The 24720-nt window shown below is 41.0% G+C and overlaps 1 protein-coding gene across 1 annotated transcript; it reads left to right on the top strand.

Annotated features, from left to right (window-relative positions):
* Positions 1 to 269: 269 nt before the first annotated feature.
* Positions 270 to 21859, top strand: LOC132406590 (G-protein coupled receptor 54-like). The gene is made up of 6 exons (XM_059992409.1): positions 270 to 507; positions 1031 to 1155; positions 15619 to 15754; positions 16483 to 16721; positions 19284 to 19633; positions 21766 to 21859. The coding sequence occupies exons 1-6, from the start codon at positions 270 to 272 to the stop codon at positions 21857 to 21859; spliced, it is 1182 nt and encodes a 393-aa protein (XP_059848392.1).
* The last annotated feature ends 2861 nt before the right edge of the window (positions 21860 to 24720 follow it).

A 24720-nucleotide genomic window follows, 5' to 3' on the forward strand; every position in this document is an offset into this window, starting at 1 on the left:
GCACTCATCCTGCTGCTGCGAAGTCTCCTTCCTTTGCTCTGACTGGTTCCTACCAACGAGTTCTGGGTAAGATCGTAGATGCTACAAACATTGCGCGGGACCGATTCGGTTGCATCAGTCTGCACTAAGGTTTCTAAATTTCATCTACATAGGTACCATCACTGACCGAGAGAAAAGCCAGTGTGGATCTCTCGGGCGACGTTCATGTCCATGTTCCTTTGTACATGTGGCGATTTTAACAGCATCTCATTTATTTCGTTCGGCAGACCATGGGTTCTCCTGTGACCCCTTCGATAAATGAATCACTACAATATTTGACTGGGTCTTGTTTGGGATACAACTGCAGTAACACAACAACTGCACCCACCCCTCCGGTGTTAATGGACGCCTGGCTAGTACCTCTCTGCTTTGGGATTTTGATGGTGGTTGGACTCGCTGGAAACTCGCTGGTGATCTATGTAGTAACGAAGCACAAACAGATGCGAACCGTCACCAACTTTTACATAGGTAACAACATCCATGTATTTCTAGAATATTCTACAAGTAAGTAGATTTACATGTAGCATGCAGATTTAATAAAGAATGAATAAAATATTGGTCCATAAATCCCGTTGAAATTAACGTAAAGTCAGTTACAGTAAAACATTTCGATGTACGTTAGATCAAGTTCAGTGCCTAAAAACAAAGTGAAAATCTAAATGTGCATTTTCCAAGTTAGTATTTTGTTTGCAATTGAACCAGTGGAAGTTAAGTGCTGAATGTGATTTTATTTAATTCTTTATAAATTCGCAATTATAAATCTGATGTGCGGATCACTGAGACAAGACTGATTTGGTTCTATAACGGGCTAATATACAGTGGGCTTATTATTTTCTATGAAGTGAATAATAATTCATCTACCTAAATATGTCGGAATGCATTGAATTCATTTAAACTCTGACTAAAATGAGATAGGTCTTTAGTATGTGACCAGATTTGTTCTCCTAACCTCTGCTGCATCTGAATTGTTTTGAACTTTTTCTTTTCCAAGCAAATTTAGCTACAACCGACATAATTTTCCTGGTGTGCTGCGTGCCCTTCACCGCAGTCCTGTATCCTCTCCCAAGCTGGATTTTCGGGGAGTTCATGTGTAAATTTGTCAACTACATGCAACAAGTAAGCTTTCCTAACATATTTTTTCTCTCTCTCGATTGACCCAATTGACACTTGTTTCTCCTGAGCTCAGTTAATCGTAATCTCTAGTTGTTGATGCAGTGATTTAAATAACATTTTAGTGCCAAATTTCACTCCTCATATTTGCAGTTTATTCTACGAAATATAGCATCTACCTAATATCGTGAATTCTGGTGACCGAAAGGTAGTTTAAAGGTGCACCTGTCGTTAGTCTTTCATAACAATGAGTTGGAATGGAACAATGAAAAATCAAAGCAATCACGGAGCTTGCCACTGTGTATCGAAGTCGGAGCAATCGTCGCATTCAATCTGAATTGACGCTCAATCTTGTCACATAACATTAGGTATCCATCGCTTTAGCAAAACTGGAACTGCCCTTTCCCTTAGCTGAACAGTGGATTATGAGAAGAGATGACATGCGTTTGCTTGGTATCCAACCAGAGCCAGCAGGTCTGGTAAACAGGTTATTACGGGCTCCGTTGATAGGTCATCGATCAAAAAAGTCAGCTCTTTTCTCAATCGTTGGACACTGCCTAACTTGCTGATTATTTTTTTTCAAGTTATTACAATTTTTTTCAACTGTGTTTAGTCACTATTTGAGGCTAGCAACCAGCTGAGGTTGGCGGAAAATGAACAGTTGGCTATTTCAGGTGATAATCTGCTCGCGAAAGACACTGGAAGGGTGCAGGTGAAAGACAGATGACATAAATTTTGCGGAATTCAGTTAAATTGCGGGCAGTTCTCCGCCAGAAGATTCATGTTATTGATAGGTAAGATTTCTTGAATAGTGTAAATATACAGTCGGTAAGTCTTTTAAGACTAGCTTCATTTCAATTACATTAAATAAGGGTAGTCAGGAATATGGTAATTACACTAAAAATGAAATAATGTTTAAACTGACTCATCTCATTGAAGCCACCGTGTAAGGCAATAATCGACCAGATTGCTGTAATGACAACAGGGGATCACTTAGCCCATTCCATTTCCCTGCATGCAAAGGAACCCTTATGATCCCCATCTCTCAATAACCCATAGGGTAAAACATTGTGCAAACCATAGCAACATAAAGTAAAAATTATTCACCATTAATCATTATATCATGTTCATCTTAGTAACTAACAGAACTATAAAGCTTCAGATCTAACTAGATTTTATTCAAACAGGGTAACCATAGTTGAAGACCAGAAACAGATCTAATTGCATTAGCCCTGAAGTGAAAAGAAAATCACACTTTATTGGCTAGAAGCACACCTGTCCAATAAAAGATCCATAAGAGAATGCAGATGCTGGAATCTGGAGCAACACATGAGATTCCAAAGGAACTTTGTGGGTCAGGAGGCATTTATGTAGGTAAATAGACAGTTGATGTTATGGGTCGAGATTCCCTAAGTCTGGTCTAAAAGCTCCAAGGGGCAGATAATATAAATGTGTCGAGTGAAAGGGTGGAGCAAGAGCTAGCAGGTGATAGGTGGATCTAGGTGGGGGGTGGGGGGGAATGATACCAGAAGCTGGCAGGAGATAAGTGGAAGTGACAAACGGCTGGAGATGATGCAGTCTAATAGATAAAGAAGGTGGAGCACAGAGTAAGGGAGGGAGGTGGGAAACAAGGCAATGTGACAGGTGCTAGGTAGATCAGGAAGGAAGAGAAAAGGAATGAGCATGTAGTGATTACTGTAAGTTGTTCAAATTACTAGGTTGTAGATTTCCCAGGCTAAATATGAGCTGCTAATACTTTAGTTTGTGTTTAGCCATAACTTACATTAGCCCTTACTATCCCAAATATTTGTTCCAGTTATTAAGTATTGAGGAGTTCTGACTCATTAGCTATAGGAGGAAGGTAGGTGGTACTGAAGAGGAAATTTCCTTTGCCATATTTGGTCTAATCCCATGAGACTTCAAGAGGTCTGGGATCAATTTTCAGAACTCCCAGGGTCACAGCCTCTTGCAGTATACACCCATGCCCTTCATGCTCGAGTCTGCCACTGGGCAGGATTGAGATCATAAGACATAGGAGCAGAATTAGGCCATTTGACCCACTAAGTCTGCTCCACTGTTCCGTTATGTCTGATTTATCATCTCTCTCAACCCCATTCTCCTGTCTCCTCCCCATAACATAGAACACAGAAATTTACAGCCCACAATGTTGTGCCAACCATGTAACCTACTCCAGAAACTGGCTAGAACTTCCCTTGCGTGTGGCCTTCTATTTTTCTAAGTTCCATGTACCTATCTAAGAGGCTCTTAAAAGATCCTATTGTATCCTCTTCTACCACTGCTGGCGACAGTGCATTCCATGTACCCACCACTCTCTGGGTGAAAAACTTCCTGCTGACATCCCCTGGGTACCTATTTCCAAGCAGCTTAAAACTATGCCCCCTTGTGTTAGCCATTTCAGCCTTGGGAAAAAGCCCCTGGCTATCCACATGATCAATGCCTCTCATCATCTTATACTCCTCTATCACATCACCTCTCATCCTCTGTCACTCCAAAGAGAAAAGGCCAAGTACACTCAACCTATCTCTCATAAGGTACACCCTCCAATCCAGGCAACATCCTTGTAAATCTCCTCTACACTCTTTCTATAGCATCCACATCCTTCCTGGAGTGAGGTGATCGGAACTGAACACAGCACTCCAAGTGGGGTCTGACCAAGGTCTTATATAGCTGTAACATCACCTCACAACTCTTGAACTCAATCCCATGTTTGATGAATGCCAACACCATACGCCTTCTTAACAACACTGTCAACCTGCGCAGCAGCTTTGAGTGTTCTATCGACATGGACCCCAAGATCTCTCAGATCCTCCACACACTGCCAAGAGTCTTACCATTAATATTATTCTGTCTTTAAATTTGACCTATCAAAATGAACCACTGCACACCTATCTGGTTTGAAGTCCATCTGCCATATCTCAGCCCAGTTCTGCATCCTATTGATGTCCCGCTGTAACCTCTGACAATCCTCCCAACTATCCACAACACCCCCAACCTTTGTGTCATCAGCAAACTTATTAACCCATCCCTTCTACTTCTTCATCCAGATCATTTATAAAATTCAAAAAGAGGAGGGGTCCCAGAACAGATTCCTGCAGAATACCACTGGTTACCAACCTCCATGCAGAACACAAACAATCTTCAACTAGCCTTTGCCTTTTGTGGGCAAGCCAATTCTGGATCCACAAAGCAAGGTCTCCTTGGATCCCATACCTCCTTACTTTCTGAAGGAGCCCTGCATGGGGAACCTTATCAAATGCCCTACTGAAATCCATATACACTGCATCCACTGCTCTACCTTCATCAATGTAACCTTTGACAATCTTTTACTAATGAAGGACCTATACACCTCCACTTTAAATATACCGCATGACCTGGCCTCCACAGTTGTCTGTGGCAATGAATTCCACAGATCACCAGCCTTTGGCTAAAGAAATATTTTCCTCATCTCTGTTCTAAATAGACATCCCTCAATTCTGAGGCTGTGCCCTCTGTTCATTGACTCGTCCACTATAGGAAACATCCTCTCCACATCTACTCTATTAGGCTGTTCAATATTTGATAGGTTTCAATTAGATTCCCCCCCCCCCACCCCACTTTCTTCCAAGCTCTAGTGAGTACAGGCCCAGAGCAACCAAACACTTCTCACACGTTAACCCTTTTTATTCTGCAATCATCATGAACATCCTTTGGACCGTCTCCCATGCCAGCACATCATTTCTTAGATAAGGAACCCAAAATTGCTTATCTAAGAAATAATGTGCTGGCATGGGAGATTTGTCATGCAAGATTTCCTTGAAGGAAACCATGCTGATTTTGATCTATTTTATCTTGTCTCCAAGTACCCTAAAACCTCATCCTTAATGATGGACTCCAAAATCTTTCCAACCACTGGTCGGACTAACAGGCCCATTATTTCCTTTATTTTTCCTCCCTCCCTTCTTAAAAAATAGAGTGAATTTGCAATTTATCCAGGGATTATGATCAGGGTGACTGGAATACATTTTAGGAAGAGGATGTGCTGGAGCTTTTGGAAAGCATCAAGTTGGATAAGTCACCAGGACCAGATGGGATGTACCCCAGGCTACTGTGGGAAATGAGGGAGAAAATTGCTGAGCCTCTGGCAATGATCTTTGCATCATCAATGAGGATGAGAGAGGTCCGGAGGATTGGAGGGTTGCAGATGTTGCTCCCCTAATCAAGAAAGGGAGTAGAGATAGCCCAGGAAATTATAGACCAGTGTGTCTTACAGTGTGTCGGTAAGGTGATGGAGAAGATCCTGAGAGACAGGATTTACGAACATTTGGAGAGGCATAATATGATTAGGAATAGTCAGCATGGCTTTGTCAAAGGTAGGTCGTGCCTTACGAGCCTGATTGAACTTTTTGAGGATGTGACTAAACACATTGATGAGGGTAGAGCTTCAGCTATAGTCTATATGGATTTTAGCAAGACATTTGATAAGGTACTCCATGCAAGGCTTATTGAGAAAGTAAGGAGGCATGGGATCCAAGGGGACATTGCTTTGTGGATCCAGAAATGGCTTGCCCACAGAAGGCAAAGAGTGGTTGTAGACGGGTCATATTCTCCATGGAGACTGGTGACCAGTGTGCCTCAGGGATCTGTTCTGGGACCTCTACTCTTTGTGATTTTTATAGATGACCTGGATGAGGAAGTGGAGAGATGGGTTAGTAAATTTGCTGATGATACAAAGGTTGGGGGTGTTGTGGATAGTGTGGAGGGCTGTCAGAGGTTACAGTGGGGCATTGATTGGATGCAAAACTAGGCTGAGAAGTGGCAGATGGCGTTCAACCCAGGAAAGTGTGAGGTGGTTCATTTTGGTAGGTCAAATATGATGGCAGAATGTAGCATCAATGGCAAGACTCTTGGCAGTGTGGAGGGTCAGAGGGATCTTGGGGTCCGAGTCCATTGGATACTCAAAGTTGCTACACAGGTTGACTCTGTGGTTAAGAAGGCATACATAGCATTCGCCTTCATCAAACGTAGGATTGAGTTTAAGAGCAGAGAGGCAATGTTGCAGCTATTTAGGACCCTGGTCAGACCCCACTTGGAGTACTGTGCTCAGTTCTGGTTGCCTCACTACAGGAAGGACATGGAAACCATAGAAAGGTTGCAGAGGAGATTTACAAGGATGTTGCCTGGATTGGGGAGCATGCCTTATGAGAACAGGTTGAGTGAACTTAGCCTTTTCTTCTTGGAGCGACAGAGGACGAGAGGTGACCTGATAGAGGTGTACAAGATAATGAGAAGCATTGATTGTGTGGATAGTCAGAGGCTTTTGTCCCAGGGCTGAAATGGCTAGCACGAGAGCACATAGTTTTAAGATGATTGGAAGTAGGTACAGAGGAGATGTCAGGGGTAAGTTTTTTACGCAGAGAGTGGTGAGTGCATGGAATGGGCTGCCAGTGGCGGTGGTGGAGGTAGAAATGATAGGGTATTTTAAAAGGCTCCTGGATAGATACATGAGCTTAGAAAAATAAAGGACAATGGGTAAGCCTAGGTAGTTCTAAGGTAAGGACATGTTCGGCACAGCTTTGTGGGCTGAAGGGCTTGAATTATGCTGTAGGTTTTCTTTGTTTCTCTGTTTCTATAAGCTAGAAAAAGTAAGTGTGTGTCAGGCTCTGGCTTGATTGGACCATGGGACAAATCTCTTAATTTATAAAGCATTACCCAGATGTTTGTGAGGAGAATTTTGTAATGTCAACTGATCTGAGATTTAAACATTATGGTGTTCGCCAAGCTCAGAGAACACTGCAACACTAAATGCGTCAACCTGAGGCATTCACCACCATTTAAACATTATATTCTTTCAATTGAGAATTTATACCATTTATTTATGATCCAACAGACCATGTGGTATTATCTTAATTTGTCACTTCACTCTCACCCTGAGCTAAAATAAAGGCCTAGAGTGTATTTTACCCAATTTCCAAACTCATTTGAATTAATAGAAAATTAATGCATTTTGTGATAGTATCGTCAAGAAAGCAGCAAAAGAGCACCACCTGCTGGAGGCTGCTCAGTGCCTATAGCTCTCAGTGCATTTACTGATGGATGGCTAAATCATATTTTAGAAGAATATATTAGTTACGAAAGAAGACAATCATATTGTTATACAGCACAAAAGCAGACCCTCCAGCCCAGCTTGCACATTGTGTCTTCCTGAGCTAAAACCATTTGACTGCTTGGCCATTGTGGCTCTAAAGCTTTCCTATCCATGATGATTTTTAAACAGTGTACTTGTACCACTTCTACTGTCATCTTTGGCTGCTCATCCCATAAACCCACCATCTTCTGTGTGAAAATGTGCCTTTAAATCTTTCCTTTCTCAGTTTAAGCACATGTCTTCCAGATTTTAGATGCCCTAACCTTGGGAAAAAATAAGGTGACTTATCTATGCCCCTTGTGATTTTTTCAACCTCTCTGTGGTCACTCTTCAGTGCTCCAGGGAGAACAGTAGCAGCTTTTCCATCAATATAATGTTCTAAGCTGATCAAAAAGACAGCATTTGATAGAAGAACAGTATCTGAAGAGAGCTAATGATTGTACTGTACTTAGACTTCCATATTTTTATGTATCAGTGGTTAGTAGACCAGGATAGGATTGGGTAACCTTGTAAGTCTTACCATGGTGGGATAATCTACCAAAGCTCACAGAATATATTCCAACCAAACAAAAAAAAAAAATCCAAAGAGAGGATCTACCATGAATGGTTAATCAAATAAGGTGGTGGTAGACACTGTCTACATTGACTTTAGCAAGGTCTATGTCAAAATCTGAAGGTCCTGCATGAAGGTCTGGAAGCTTAGATCCCTTGGAATTGAGGGTGAGCTGATCAATTGGATACAAAATTGATTGGTGAAAGGAGTCAGAGGGTGGCAGTGGAAGGTTGTTTTTCAGATTGGAGGCCCGAGACCAGTAGTATGCTGCAGGGATCTGTGCTACCTCTACTGTTGTTTGGCATCTCTGTTAATGATTTGGATGGCAACACTGTCAACATGTTTAATAAGTTTGTGAATGATACCAAAATTGATATAGTGTACAATGAAGTAGGTTATCTGAGATTACAGCAAGGTCTGGATGAAATGGGGAAGCAGGTAGAGGATTGGCAGAAAAATTTTAACTTGGACAAGTACAATGAGTTGCACTTTTGTCAGTTCAACCAGGGCAAGACTTACGCTGTTAGTAGTAGGGCCATGGAGAGTGTTGTAAAACAGAGAGGTCAAGGGGTACAGGTACATGGTTCCCAGAAATTCTGGTCATAGACAGACAGGGTGGTGAAAAAGGTGTTTAGCATGCTTGCCTTTATCAGTCAAGTCATTGCATAGAAAAGAGGGATGTTATGTTGCAACTTTGCAAGATGTGGATGAGACCTCACTTAGCATATTGAGTGTAATTCTGGTCACCCAGCTATAGGAAGGACATCATTAGGCTGGAAAGGGTGCAGACAAAATTTACATGGATGTTATTGTGACTAGAAGGCTTGAGTTATCAGGAGAGGCTGGATAGGTTTAAAATTATTTCCATGGAGGAAGTTGAGGAATTACTTCACAGAGGAATATAAAATTATGAGTAGCATTGATAAAGTGATAAAGTACAGTCTTTTTCTCAGGATAGAGGATTCTAAAACTGAAGAGCATGAATTTAAAGTGAGGAATAAAGATTTAAAGGGGACCCAAGGAGCATAATTTTCATTTAGTGGGGTTTGGTATACGGAACACACTACTAAAGAATGCAGTAGATGGGATACAATTACAATATTTAAAAGGCATCTGTCATTGATAGAGGCAATAAACCTAAAGGGATATGTGCCAAATACAGTGAAATGAATTAGCTCAGATTGACATCTTGGTTTTCCTGGACAAATCAAGCTATTGCTTCCATGCGGTATGACTCCATGACTTTAAAAAAGTTGAAAGATTATATTAAACTTAAATTATAAGAACCTAATTTTGTAAACCTAAATGGCAGACCAGAAGATTGGACAAAATATATAAGAGTAAAGGATGATTAAAAAGTTAATAAGGGAAGGAAAATTACAAATGAAGCTAACCAGAAATACACAAGAAAACCTTATACTTCCTTTAAGCATTCTTTAGATATTTAAAGAGTAGCAGAGTGGTAGAGGGGATAAGCTCCCATTACCTATTAAATGCTTCCAAAGACACGTGTCTCAAATAACCTCTGACAACCAAATCCAGTTCCTGGCCTTCACATATGGCTTAGCTACTAAGCCTGGTGGAATTGCTTCTACTGACAAGAGGAGGGGCCTTAAAACCAGTTAGGTTACTGGTGCCTTAAAACCAGTTGCTCTGGGCAGAAGAGGCTTGTCAGCCGTGGTTGGCAGCTCATTCAGGAGAAGGAAAACTCTAATCCTGAACCTCCACTGCCTTGCAGCTATACCCACTTATGAGGAATTCTTCAGCAGTAAACCAGGAGGAAAAATCCAGAGCTGGAGTCCCTAAGGCAGTCCTACTGTGGTGAACTACATATACCTGTCTGGACACGTTCCCTGCTGACTGCTCCTGTGGCTCCTCCCACAGACCCCGGTATAAAGGCGATTGAGGCCTGAGCCCGGCCCTCATTCTCCAGGATGTAGTATGGTGGTCAACCACTGCTTGTTCTTTCTTCCAGTCAATAAAAGCCGATATCTCGACTTCACATCTCAGAGAGAGTTATTGATGGTGCATCACCTACGTTGAGTTCAACGCTGACTGGCAACTCCTGCAATGCTGCTGGTACCAAACTGTATCAGTCTCTGCCTTTCCTTTGGGTTCATCAGATGTGTGGAGAGGAGGAGCTTGCTACACGGGCAACAGCACTGCATAGCACACTGGCTTGCGTATTATGTAGACAGGTGGGACACAACATCCATGGCCAACTCCAATCAACAGAGGGCTTCAGTAGAGCATTGGTCCTATAGGAAGTGAGTCTGTGTAATTAATGGGGAAAGGAAATCAGGAAATTATTATTGCCAGATAAGTGGTATTGAAGAAATTAAACAGAATAGCTTTACTTGTCGCATATACATCAAAACATAGTGAAATAAGGCGTCTTGCGTCAATGACCAATGCAGTCTGAGAATTGCTGAGGGGGCAGCCTGCAAGTGTTATCATCCTTCCCGCACCAGTGTAGCTTGCCCACAACTCACTAACCCTAACCGTATGTCGTTGGAAGGTGGGAGGAAACTGGAGCACTCGGAGGAAAACTACTCGATTATGTGCTAGAAAAATTGCCTATAGTTAATTTTACCAAAGGTTCCATTAGATTGTAAAAATAGTAAAACTGTAACTATAATTACTTTGAATAAAAAGAGGAGACTGAAATAGGAAATTTTAGTCCAGTTGGCTATACATTTTCATTCATGGTCCTCGGTAAAATGTTCAAATTTATTATCAAATACCTCTTAGCATTTGAGATAGTCAGGCAAAGTCAATACAATTTTGTGAAAGGAAAGCATATTTGATCATTTCATTGGAGTTCTTAACATGTACTGTGGATAAAAGGGAACTAGAAGTTGTACTTTGCATCAGTCTTTACTGTGGAAGACACTTGCAGTATGCTGGAAATTCAAGTGTCAAGGGGCAGAATCAAGTGCAGTTGCTTTTACTAGAGAGATGCTGTTTGGGAAGTTGAAAAATCTGAAGGTAGGTAAGTCACCTGGACCAGATGGACTACACCACAGAGTTCTGAAGGAGGTAGCTGAAGAGATTGTGGAAGCATTATAATGATCTTTCAAGAATCATTAAATTTTGGCTTGGTTCTGGAGGACTAGAAATTTTCAAATGTCACTCCATTTTTCAAGAAGGGAAGGAAGCAGAAAAGGAGATTAAAGACAAATTAGCTTGCCCTCAGTAGTTGGGAAGTTGTTGGAATTGACTGTTAAGAATGAGGTCTCTGAGTACTTGAAAGCACATGTTAAAATAGGCCAGATTTAGCATGGTCTCCTTAAGGAAAAGTCTTGCCTAACAAGTTTGGTGGAATTCTTTGAAGAAATAGCAAGCAGATTTAATAAAGGAGAATTGGTTGATGTTGTGTACTTGGATTTTCAGAAGACCTTTGACAAAATGAGGCTGCTTAACCAGATAGGAACCCATGGTATTACAGGGAAAAGGATTAACATGAATAGAAGATTAACTGATGGGCAGGAGGCAAAGAGTGGTAATAAAGGGAGCCTTTTCTGGTTGTCTGCCAGTGACTAGAGCCAACAACCTGTCTCTGAATGTGAACAAAATAAAAGAGATGGTTGTTGACTTCAGGCTGGTGTGGAGCGACCACTCTCCACTGAACAGCGACGGCTCCTCAGTAGAGATTGTTAAGGACACCAAATTTCTTGGTGTTCACCTGGCAGAGAATCTCACCTGGTCCCTCAACACCAGCTCCATAGCTAAGAAAGCCCAGCAGCCTCTCTACTTTCTGTGAAGGCTGAGGGAAGTCCATCTCCCACCCCCCATCCTCATCACATTCTACAGAGGTTGTATTGAGAGCATCCTGAGCAGCTGCATCACTGCCTGGTTTGGAAATTGCACCATCTCAGATCACAAGACCCTGCAGCAGATAGTGAGGTCAGCTGAGAAGATCATCAGGGTCTCTCTTCCTGCCATTACAGACATCTACACTACACACTGCATCCGCAAAGCAAACAGCATTATGAAGGACCCAATGAACCCCTCATACAAACTCTTCTTCCTCCTGCCATCTGGGAAAAGGCACTGAAGCATTCGGGCTCTTGCAACCAGACCATGCAACAGTTTCTTCCCCCAAGCTATCAGACTCCTCAATACCCAGAGCCTGGACTGACACCAACTTACTGCCCTCTACTGTGCCTATTGTCTTGTTTATTATTTATTGTAATGCCTGCACTGTTTTGTGCGCTTTAAGCAGTCCTGGGTAGGTCTGTAGTCTAGTGTAGTTTTTTTCTGTGTTGTTTTTACGTAGTTCAGTCTAGTTTTTGTACTGTGTCATGTAGCACTATGGTCTTGAAAAATGTTTTGTTTCTACTGTGTACTGTACCAGCAGTTATGGTCGAAATGACAATAAAAGGTGACTTGACTTGACGTTCAACAGAGTTCAGTGTTGGGACTTATTTGTTTTATATGTCAATGACTTGGATGATGGAATTGATTACTTTGTGGCCAAGTTTGTGGATGATATGAAGATAGGTGGAGGGGCAGGTAGTGTTAAAGAAGCAGGGAGGCTACAGAATGACTTGGATAAATTAGGAGAACGGGCAAAGAAGTGGCGAGTGGAAAAAAGTGTCAGGAAGTATATGGTCATGCACTTTGGTAAAAGGAATAAAAGTGTAAATGGAAAAAATACAAAAATCTGAGATGCAAAGGGTTTTGAGAGTCATTGTACAGGATTCCCTAAAGGCTAACTTGCAGGTTGAGTCAGGAAGGCAAATGTAATGATAGCATTCATTTCAAGAGGACTAGAGAATATAAAAACAAGGGTGTAATTCTGAGTCTTTATAAGGAACTGGAGAGGCCTCACTTGGAGTATTGTGAGCAGTTTTGGCCCCTTATCTAAGAAAATATGTCCTGACATTGGAGAGGGTTCAGAGGAAGTTCACGAGAATGATTTTGGGATTATCGCATGAAGAGTGTTAGAATGCTCTGGGCCTGTACTTGCTGGAATTTAGAAGAATGGGGGGATCTCATTGAAACCCCTTAATAAGTTTCAATTGAGGAGTTTCAATGAGCATGTTGAAAGGGCTAGATAGAGTGGACGTGGAGAGGACGTTTCCTATAGTGGAGGAGTCTAGGACCAGAGGGCACAGCCTCAGAATAGAGGAACATGCATTTAAAACAGAGATGACAAGGAATTTCTTTAGGCAGAGTGTGATGAATCTGTGGAATTTATTACCACAGGCTGCTTTGGAGGCCAATGCATTGCATGTATTTAAGGCGGAGGATGATAGATTCTTGATTAGTCAGGGCGTGAAAGGTTATGGGGAGAAGGTAGGACAATGGGCGTGAGAAGCCAAATGCCTTAATTTTGCTCCAATGTCATGGTCATGGTCTTATGGTCAAGTGAAGCATAATGACCATTTTGACAGGAAATAAAAAAGATGCTTACTATCACAGTGAGAGATTGCAGAGCCTTGGGATAAGAGCCCTCTGCCCTGTGCCAGAGCATGTTTTACATATGCTAATATACACCTTCAGCTGGCACTATAAAACACTGCTAATATGTTACCTGATTATTTGGAAATACCAGTGAGTCAGCACCTGGCTCATTGGATAATGTTTCCCATGCTCTATTTAAACTTAGTAGGGCTGTTTCCAGCACTCCATTTAAACACACTTGTTCTGGTTCCTGTGCTCCCTTTAAACTTACTAGCTCACTGGAAAATATATAACAGCATAACATCTAAAATAAGGTAAATTAAGTGTAATTTTGGGTATTAATATGCATAACATTCAGATCTGGGTAAACCTGTCAATCTGGCATAACTAAGTCCTGAGCATTTTACTTCACAAGGAAACTAACAAGGTATTGTGAATTAATGCGAGTGAAGTTAAATATAAAAGTAGAAAGGCTATTCTTCATTAATGTAGGACATTGGAGAGATAATTTTTGGAGTACCGTGTACTGCATTGGTCTCCTCATTTAAGTAAGATGTGTTTGAATCTGTTCAGTAATGGTTTGCTGAACAAATAGGTAGAAAGTTCAACAGGCTAGGCAAGTAAGTGCTGGAGTTTAGAAGAGTGAGAGGGAACTTAATTGAAATATTTGCAAGGATTTTTACAACTTAGATGTGGAAAGGATGTCTCCTCAAGTAGGAAAATCTAGAATTAAGGGTCACAGCTTAAAAATAAAAGGTCATGCATCTTCAACAGTGATATAGTGACATTCTTTTCTTTCAGAGTTGCAAGCCTTTGAGATGCATTTTCCCTTTCTTTTTTAAAAGCAGAGATAGGTTGACTCTTTACAGGCAATGGTATGAAACTAGTGGGGATGGGAATGCAGGATTGTCATTAAAGTCAGATGAGAATCAGAATCAGGTTTATTATCACCGGCCTGTGACATGAAGTTTGTTAATTTAGCAGCAGCAGTTCAATACAATGCATATTATAGAACAAAAGATAATAATAAATAAATGGATTATAGTATACATATATTGAATGCAAAAAAATATATACTAAATAAGTGAGGTAGCGTCCAAGGGTTCAATGTCCATTAAGGAATTGGATGGCAGAGGGGAAGAAGCTGTTCCTGAATCGCTGAGTGTGTGCCTTCAGGCTTCTGTACCTCCTACCTGATGGTAACAGTGAGAAAAGGGCATGCCCTGGGTGCTGGAGGTCCTTAACAATGGACACTGCCTTTCTGAGACACCGCTCCTTGAAAATGTCCTGGTTCTGTCATGTTTACATCTGTCATGATGTAAAGTCAGATACATAAGTAATTTGTGCAGACAGTACAAGGAACCAGCAAAGGAATATTCATGGGATACGTGAAAGGGCAAGTAGTTGATAGATGGAATATAATTTTGATAAATGCAAGATTATCTACTTTGATTCGGAAAATGAAAATGCAAGTTGTGATTTCAAAGGAGTGAGATCACAAGATATTGTAGTACAAATGGGGGACCAAGTGCATGAAACACAGTAGGCACATGGGTACACCAAGCAACTGGAAAGACTGTTGGAATGCAGCCTCTATTGCAAAGTATATGGAGTACAAAGACAGAGAAGGTTTAATGCAACTTTACAGGGAGCTAATAAGACAAAAACTGCAATTATCGAGATGTTATCTCCATATTTAAGAAAGAATATACTTGCACTGGAAACAATGCAGGCTCAAGGGGTAATTGGTCTTCACTTGTTCCTGCATATTATGTGGGACCAGAGGGCATAGCCTCAGAACAGAGGGACATCCACTTAGAACAGAGATGACGAGGAATTTCTTTAGCTAGAAGGTGGCGAATTTGTGCAGTTCATTGCCACAGATGGCTGTGGAGCCAAGTCATTGGGTATATTTAAAATGGAGGTTGATAGGTTCTTGATTAGTCAGGGCATCAAAAGTTACGAGGAAAAGGCAGGGGAATGGGGGTCATAATGGGATGGTGTAGTAGACTTGATGGTCTGAAAGGACTAATTCTGCTCCCAAGTATTTTGCCCTAAAATTGAGTAGCTGATTGGCTCATATGTAGAACTCACAATGATAAGATATTTAATTTGGCAAAAAAAATACTCACTAACATAGACAAGTTATAAATGATAAATGCTTGATGCAGATTATAGAAGGATTGTTGAAAATGTTCAGATGGAGGATCGGACAAATAAATTTATTGTAATTTTTAGTCTGTTTGGAATTGTTTACTCAACACATGTAATCACTCAAACCTTACATAATAGACCTCAATCCTGTTGGTGAAAATGCTTTCTGTTGCACTAGTTTTCAGAAATATACTCTGTGTTTTTGCAGGTATCAGTACAGGCAACATGTATAACATTGACTGCAATGAGTGTGGACAGATGGTATGTGACAGTTTATCCACTCAGATCCTTAAGGCAGAGAACCCCCCGAGTGGCTTTGGGCATAAGTCTTGGGATATGGATTGGTAAGCATAGAAGCTAAAGACTTAAATACTTAATGCTAAGGATCAGAAGCCACTGATTCAATTGGTAAATACAATCGGTTAATATGCGCAAACATTTTGTGGAAAGGGATATGCAACCTCAACTTTTAAAATTTATTAACCTATTAAATTACAAGTTATTATTTTTCAACTAACCTAAAAAGGTTAATCAATCAATATTTTTATAAGCAAGTAATTGCTATTCATACCTGAAAACTATGTAACTCAGTATTATCCTTCTAGGTACTGATCAATGTAGATAAAATGCTTATTAAACTGTAAAATAAAATTATGTCTTGGTTGCTTGAGTCTTCTCCCTAACACTGGTGGCTAGATCTTGTATTGCTTTGGCCATGTGCTCCCTTATTCAATCAATAGCTCCAAATGAAGTGTCCTCCTTTCAGGCGTTCTTTAATGTTCGCTGCTTTGAACTAATTATTGGTCAAGCTGTTCCCTGTAGCTTTTTCTTCTGTGAACTGGCATTTACATTCACTTTTGATGTGTGCTGCACTGTAGAATATTCTCTTATGTTATACGTGCAAGTAAAGTGCCATTCCATCCTTGCTACTGAATCATATTATAATTTCTATAAGCTTAAAGTAATAATTAAGTCTTATAATGAAGTAGGCAAGTCACCAAATGAAAACTTGTGAAATGGGTGACAAAGAACCCTTTTATTCAGCGTGTTAACCCTCTGCAAATTATTGTAGGTTCGTTTATTGTGTCCATACCAGTGGCTATCTATCAGAAGATTCAAAATGGATACTGGTTTGGGCCCCAAGTGTACTGCAGTGAATCTTTTCCATCAGCTTTCCTTGAGAAGGCCTTCATTATACACAACTTCCTAGCTGTTTATCTCCTGCCGCTGGTCACAATTTGTGTGTCCTACACTGCTATGCTACATCAGATGGGGCGCCCAGCTGTGGAACCCATTGATAATAACTTTCAGGTAGATTTTAATTACATATACCGTATTAGTTCAAATACTTTGTCTTTCAGATACATTAGAACAGCCCCATATAAAATGTACTCATCAAACCATAATATTTTTGGATTCAATCTGTACTTTTAAGAAATCTCCTGGGTGATTGAATTGAAATACTGATACCTTGCCCCACTAGGTTTCTGGTTTTAGCTGTGACATTAAATTGGGGTTGTCATTTCCTACAGAGAGGAGAAAGAATCAGAAGAATAAACAAGTCAGAAAGAAAGTTAAAAAATTTGGAACTCAATACAGTACTGGAGTGGAGTAGTAAGACAACAAAATTAGATTTATACATTTATAAAAATTATTTTGATAAAAACAAAATGGGGTTTGCAAGCAATAAAATACATTTAATAGGTTTCTAAAAATACTCGAAGTATTATCCTCTTGCTAACAATAAAAAAACTGCTAATGGTGGAAATCTAAACAAAAACAGAAAATACTGGAAATATTTCGCAGGTTAGGTCTTATCTATGGGAAATGAAACAGTGAAATTTCAGATCAGAGATACTTCATCAAATCTGGAAAGATGACTAAAGCTTGTAATTGTGCAAGGAGGGCAAGGGAGAGGGATGTTTGCCTCTGATGTGTTAAAATGATCATGGGGATGAGCTGTAAACAAGTTTATCTGTCAATGAGTGAATAGGAACAGTTAGTTTTCATAGATGAAAGGATCAAGGAAAACGTGTGTGGGATTTGCAAAATGCAGAGCAAGAGGGCATGAAGCAGTGATTCACTTGCACTGCATCTACTCTAGTGTACTGCATTTGTGTTCACAATATGGTCTCGATGGAGAAACCAAATGCAGACTGAGTGATTGCTTTGTGGAACACCTGTGTTCAGTCATAGGGGTGACCTTGAGCTTCTGGTTGCTTCACATTTTAATTCCCGGTCTCACTCCCACTTTGACCTATAGGTATGTGGCCTCCTTTACTGTCACTGAGGTAAGCTTAAGGAACAATACCTAATTTTCTGCCTGGACGTGGTGGTAGTGTTTTAGACCCAATATAGAATTCCACTACGTCAGATGATTTGATGTCTCCGTCTGTATCAGTCATCCTTTTTTTGTCCCTGTGAGTGGAGGACATGCTCACACTGGCTGTTGGGTATGTCCTCCTGTTCTGTATTTTGCAACTTACATATTTTTTTCTTTCTTAGTTTGTCTATGTTCTCTCTCTCCAGTTAAGTGGTTGGGATTTGGGTCTCCCACTGCCTGGCTGGGTTTGATTTCTGGTCACAACCTTCGGGATCTTCATCCAGTGACCGCCATCCAGTTTGGCAACACGAAAATGCTGCTGAGAGACTGATTGGAAATGGGCTTTGTAGAAAGAAGAACGGTAGTTGATTTTTGGGCATCACAGTAGCATGGTGGTTAGCATAATGCTATTATAGATGGTGGCAGAGTTCAGTTCTGGCATCCTCTGTCAGAAAGTTTGTACCCTCTTTCCGTGTGCGTGTGGGTTTCCTCCAGGTGCTCCAGTTTCCTCCCAATCCAAAAACTTACCAGTTAGTAGGTTAATTAGTCATTGTAAATTGTCCTGTGCTTAGGCTAGGGTTAAATTAGTTGGTTGCTGACTGACACAGTTCAGTGGGTGGAAGAGCCTGTTCTGTGCTGTATTTCTAAGTAAATAAAAAATATAAATAAATTTGGCTGGTGGAGTAGCGGCATCAGTACTGTACTTGGAGGCGAAAGGTCCTGGGTTCGAATCTGGCCAGCCAGCCCTTTGTATTCTCTCCATCCATACTGGGTTGAGTGTGGAGGCAACAATTTGGCCTTCATCCAAGAACATACAAATGCTAAGAAAATGGCAAAACATACCACCTTGCCTGATGCACCACAAGGTGCGAAAAGAAACAACATAAATAAACTGCTCTCTTCACTGGTTGACCTGATAATCTTCTTTACAAGGTCACTCTGGATTTACCTTGTCAGAGACACCCACCCCACCCTTTATGCAGCTTTACAAGCTTCTTTTGTCTCCTTTTTCAGTTCTGACTGAAGGTTTCCAAAATGAAACTTGCCGACCTGCTGAATATTCCAAACATTTTCGGATTTTTGTTTTATCCGCCCGTTATGGTTCCACTTCTGCTGCAGAACTGACAGTGAAATCTGAGAGGGTTACTTAGACTAATGGATGTAATTGGTTTTATACAAAAGTTAGCATTTCCAAGCTGGCAATTAGCAAGACTAGTTAGTACTCTGTTGAACTTCCATAGGCAAGTGATCATTTCAGCTCTACTTTCCTTTTTATTGTCTGCTTACACAATACTTAATGCCTTTGTAAAGTGAAATAAAATTCTACTCCACTGTGATGAAGGATATGCAAGAATAAATTAATTATAGATTGCATTTGAGAGATTAGAGGTTATTCGTGCCAAGCTTTCTCTCAGAAAGTTAAATTATAGTATATAGAGTATAAGGTATTTTGTATAGTATACATGAATTCAATGGATCAAATTGCCATTTCTTAATCCATGCTTCTGTATGTTATTGGGTCCTTATCACAGACTAAAACTGTTTTACAGGTACAGCTTCTTGCTGAAAGATCAGAGGCCATGCGTACAAAGATCTCCAGAATGTTGGCAGTTATGGTCCTTCTTTTTGCCATCTGCTGGGGTCCTATCCAGTTATATATCCTTTTGCAGTCTTTCCTTCCAAACTTTAACAGGAATTATTATACATATAAAGTGAAGATCTGGGCCCATTGCATGTCTTACACTAATTCCTGCATCAATCCCATAGTGTATGCATTCATGGGAGCCAACTTCAGAAAATCATTCAAAAAGGCATTTCCATTTATCTTCAAACAAAGAGTTGGGAGCATAAACAGTGGAAATGCTGCTGGTAATACAGAGATGCATTTTGTTTCGTCTGGAACATAAAAATTGTAAAATGACAGCCACCATTGACGCAGTTCTTCAAACTTCAGCTTGCACGTGCAAGTAGCTGTTTCTCAATACCCTGGAATGATGGCAGCAGCAATGAATTTCTCTTTACTTATGGTTCACGTTGCTGATCGATTAAAAATATTGTATTGACTTGGACAGGTCATTTAGGATATGCTGTAGATGTTCCAAACCATTAACCCACCCCACCTTTTAAAGTTGAAGAAGGTTCTTGGGTGATCCTGGATTTTCTTTAGCTAGCTTTGTACAATTGGCATCTTTCACAACTTGCTTATGTTTAAAAGGGACAATAATGGAATTACTGCAGGCTGTAAAGACGTCTTGAACTAGGGATTTATTAAATTAACAATATTGAAGAAGTGATGTTTTACAATGTATTTATTTTATTTTTATTTTTGCAGAAAACAGAAATGATAAGTAGGGAACTGTCAAATTCTAATACATCAGAGGCCTAGAACCTGCAAGGTGCTGATTTATTCCAAAAAATGAGAATTTTGTTTGTGGCTCTTCTCTGAATCCAGCATGACCATAGTCGATCTCCTGGAATACATTTTAATATTTGTCAATGTATTTGTGGTAATATTACTTTGTGTGTGTGGGAGTTATGCTTATAGTGCTATGCACCTTGATCCAGAGGAACATTGTTTTCCTTTGGAAGTATACAGTTGAATGACAATAAGCTTGAACTTGAATGAAAAGAAAGCCTAAAGACACTGATCCTTGTCTTAAGGCCCAAAAAATGGAAAAGGGCTATGACTGGGATGGTGCATCTTATCCAGACTTTACATGAATAATGTTCTTTATCTATGACAGAAAAGTAACAATATTTAGAATTTAGAAAATACAGCATTGTACAGGCTGTTCAGCTCTTTATGTTGTGTTAACCTTTTAACCTTCTCTAAAATCAATCTAACCCCTCTCACATAGCCCTCCTTTTCTTTCATCCATGTACCTATATATGAGTCCCTTAAATGCTCTTTATCTGTCTCTACCACTACCTCAGGCATTCCAATGTATTCATCATACTCATTGCACACAACTGACTTGTTGATTGTAAAATGGGTTATCTCCAGTTTACAGGAGAACAGCACCAATTCCTGTTGAGTAGCCACCATTCCAATAGCATGAACACTGAATTTTCCATTTTCAGGTAACCCACACCCTCTGCTTTCGTTTTCTACTCCAACCTGTCCATCTAGAGCAGTGGTTCCCAAACTTTTTTTGGCCATGCCCCGCCTAATCACCTCTAAAATCCTGATGCCCCCTGTGGTGATATATAATTCTTATTATTCAAAAAGTGAACTCCTATTCACCTGGAGGAAGCCTAAAAGACCATTAACTTGGTTTAAACAAGCTTCCAAAGAACATGACATTCATGAAAGAGAAAAATAAAAGAACCAAAGGACTGTTAAAGTTCTGAGGAAGAAATTACTAAGAAATTGTAAAAAAAAGAACATTAAGTGATATTAAAATAATAATAAAAAATAAATAAAACAATGCCGATTTGTTTCTACAGCATACAAAGACAGATACACCGTTTAAAAGAGATGACGCAATGTACACACCTTCACACCACCAAGAACCGAAAGCTACTGCAAAAAGCAGCATTGGCGTGACCTCGTACGAGTTTCTTACGCATTTGGAATTGTTCATTCGTTCCTTTCTACATCAGTCAATTCATTAATTTAATTATGAAAGCCATTTGATGGTTGTAATGATGGTGATACACTATATATACAGTACATACACAATTACACATGTACATGCACACAAGTATTTTTATGTATGCATACCATATATACACAGATGTATTAACTCGCACACACACTCATACTCACACAGACTTACTAGAAAAAATTCACTGTTAATAACTCATTCTCGAATTGCCCACCTTAAAAATCAAATTACCCTCCTGTGGGGCGTATGCCTGACGTTGGGAACCACTGATCTAGAGTCTCTTTCCCATTGTTCACCTTTTCCATTCCATTTCCTTCCCCAACTATCAGCTAAACTCACCACACTCCTCCATCTAGTTCCTTCAACCACATACCTACTAAATATGTAAGGTTGCCTCTCCTTTAGTTCACCTTTTCCATTCCCTGTCCCAACTGGTTCCATCTGCACAACATCACTCCCTTAGCTGGTTCCACCTATCAGCCTTTGTCTTTACCCTTCTCCCTCCCATCTCCCAATGAGATCCATTCACACATTACTGACATCATCTTGTTCCACCAATCACCCACCAGCTTCTGTCTCACCCCTCCCTCTCACTTCTACTGTATATAATGAGCATTTTCCATCTATACTCTTAGTTGTGCTGCAGAGTGAAATGTAGGCCATCTCTTTGCTTGACCTGCTAAGTTCTTAAAGCGGTTTATTTTTCTGCTCCAAATTTCAGCAGCTGCAGTCTCTAGTATAAGCCTAGTAACTAGATTTTAACTCAATAGAGTTTGACCTTCATTGCCTATTATGTATGTATTTATGATGTTCCAAATTTTAAAACAATTTTTGTTTGTTCTTCGTGATCTTGCTGCTTGTTCTGTGGTATTTTTCTTTGGTATCTCATTGAATTTTAAGTATTTGAATCGGGAGCAAGTTACAGCTTGTGATTCCGCTGGGAGCTCAGAGAATTCGACCGTGTAGGTAGGATTTAAGCCTACCTGGTCAATACCTGTGGAGGAGGGGGAACTGCGCAGGTGCGAGTGACGTCAGCGTCGAGCGCGCACTTTAAAAGGCAGGACTTCTTTTCAGAGCGGGCTTTGGAGTCCGTGGAAGCAGAGTCCTGGGCTTTGGCTAAGTGGGCTTCGGCGTAAGGGGACTTCGGTAAGCCTGTGTGATTGCTCGCTGAGGGGAAGAAGGTAAGGTCACTAGGTGCTTTTTAGACTTATTCTATTAATTCAGTTCAGGTATGGGGGAGACAGTCAGAGCAGTGGTGTGCTCCGTATGCAGTATGTGGGAGGTCAGGGTCAACACAGTTGTCCCTGATGACCACACCTGCAAAAGGTGAGTCCAGTTAGGGTCAGCCCGAGTTAGGGAGTTGGAGCAGGAGCTGGATGAACTACGGATCATTCGGGAGGTGGAGGCAGAGATAGATAGGAGTTATCAGGAGGTATTCACACCAAAAAACCAAGAAGTAGGCAGATGGGTGACAGTCCAGAGAGGCAGGGGGAGCAGGCAGAGAGAGCAGAGCACCCCTGCGGCCATTCCCATTAACAATAAGTATACCGTACTGGATACTGTTGATGGGGATGACCTACCAGGAATGAGTTGTAGTGATCCTGCCTTTGGCACAGAGGTTGAACCCTCAACTAGAAAAGGGAGGAGGGAAGAGAAGAGAGCGATAGTTTTAGGGGACTCTATAGTTAGGGGGGCAGATAGGAGATTTTGTGGGGCAGATCGGGAGTCTCGGATGGTATGTTGCCTCCCCGGTGCCAGGGTCCGGGACATCTCAGATCGGGTGCAGGCTATTCTTGAGAGTGAGGGCATGAACCCAGATGTAGTGGTCCATGTAGGGACCAATGATGTAGGTAAGGTGAGTGAGGGGGTCCTGCTTAGAGAGTTCAGGGAGTTAGGAGTGAAGCTGAAAGGCAGGACCTCCAGGGTGACAATCTCGGGATTGCTACCTGTGCCACGTGCGAGTGAGGCAAAGAATAGAATGATTATGCACATTAATACGAGGCTGAGAGCATGGTGCAGGAAGGAAGGGTTCAGGTTTTTGGATAATTGGTCTTTGTTCCAGGGACATTGGGATCTGTTTCAAAGGGATGGTCTACATCTGAACCGGAGGGGTACTAACATTCTTGCAGGAGTATTTGCCAGTGCTGCTCGGGGGGGGGTTTAAACTAGATGTGCAGGGGGCAGGGATCCAGATCCAGACGGTTGGTCAGAAGGTGCATGGGGTTAAATGTGTACAAGGTTTGGGTGATCTTGAGAAGGTCATCAAAATTCAGAGTGCAATTTGCCCGATGGAAGTTCAAGGAGCTGGGTTAGGTACAGTAGACAGTGTTTTAAGCAAAGAGAGGAGGAATGGGCTAAGAATTCTATACTTGAATGCGCGTAGTGTCAGAAATAAGACAGATGAGCTTGAAGCTCAGATGAAAATGGGGAACTACGATATTGTTGGGATAACGGAGACATGGCTGCAAGGGGATCAGGCCTGGGAATTGAGTGTACCAGGGTATACGTGCTATCGTAGAGACAGAAATATGGGAAGAGGGGGTGGGGTGGCCCTGTTAGTGAGGAATGAGATTCAGTCCTTAGCAAGAGGTGACTTGGAAACAGGGGAAGTAGAGTCTGTGTGGATTGAGCTGAGGAACAGTAAGGGTAAAAAGACCCTAATGGGTGTTGTGTACAGGCCCCCAAACAGTAGCGTGGATATTGGGTACAAGTTGATTAGGGAGTTAACATTGGCATGTGCTAAAGGTAATGCAATCGTTATGGGAGATTTCAACATGCAGGTGGACTGGGAGAATCAGGTAGGTGCTGGACCCCAGGATAGGGAGTTTGTGGAGTGTCTAAGGGATGTATTTTTGGAACAGCTTGTGCTTGAGCCAACCAGGAACGAGGCTATTTTGGACCTGGTGATGTGTAATGAACAGGAATTGATAAGTGATCTTGAAGTAAAGGAGCCATTAGGAAGTAGTGATCATAACATGATAAGTTTTTATCTACAATTTGAGAGGGATAGGGGCAGATCAGAGGTGTCAGTGTTGCATTTAAATAAAGGAGACTACGGAGCCATGAGGGATGAGCTGGCCAAAGTTAAATGGACAGATGCCCTGACAGGAAAGACAGTGGATCAGCAGTGGCAGATATTCTTGGGCATAATACAAAAGATGCAAATGCAGTTCATTCCAATGAGAAGGAAGGATTCAAAGAGGGGGAAGGGGCCACAGTGGTTGACAAAGGAAGTCAGAGATTGTATAGCATTAAAGAAAAAGAAGTATGACAGGGCTAAGATGAGTGGGAATACAGATGATTGGGAAAGTTTTAAGGAACAGCAGATCTTAACTAAAAAAGCAATACAGAGAGAAAAAATTAGGTATGAGCTCAGTCT

The sequence above is a fragment of the Hypanus sabinus genome, chromosome 16, assembly GCF_030144855.1.
Source record: "Hypanus sabinus isolate sHypSab1 chromosome 16, sHypSab1.hap1, whole genome shotgun sequence".
Lineage (NCBI taxonomy): Eukaryota > Metazoa > Chordata > Chondrichthyes > Myliobatiformes > Dasyatidae > Hypanus > Hypanus sabinus.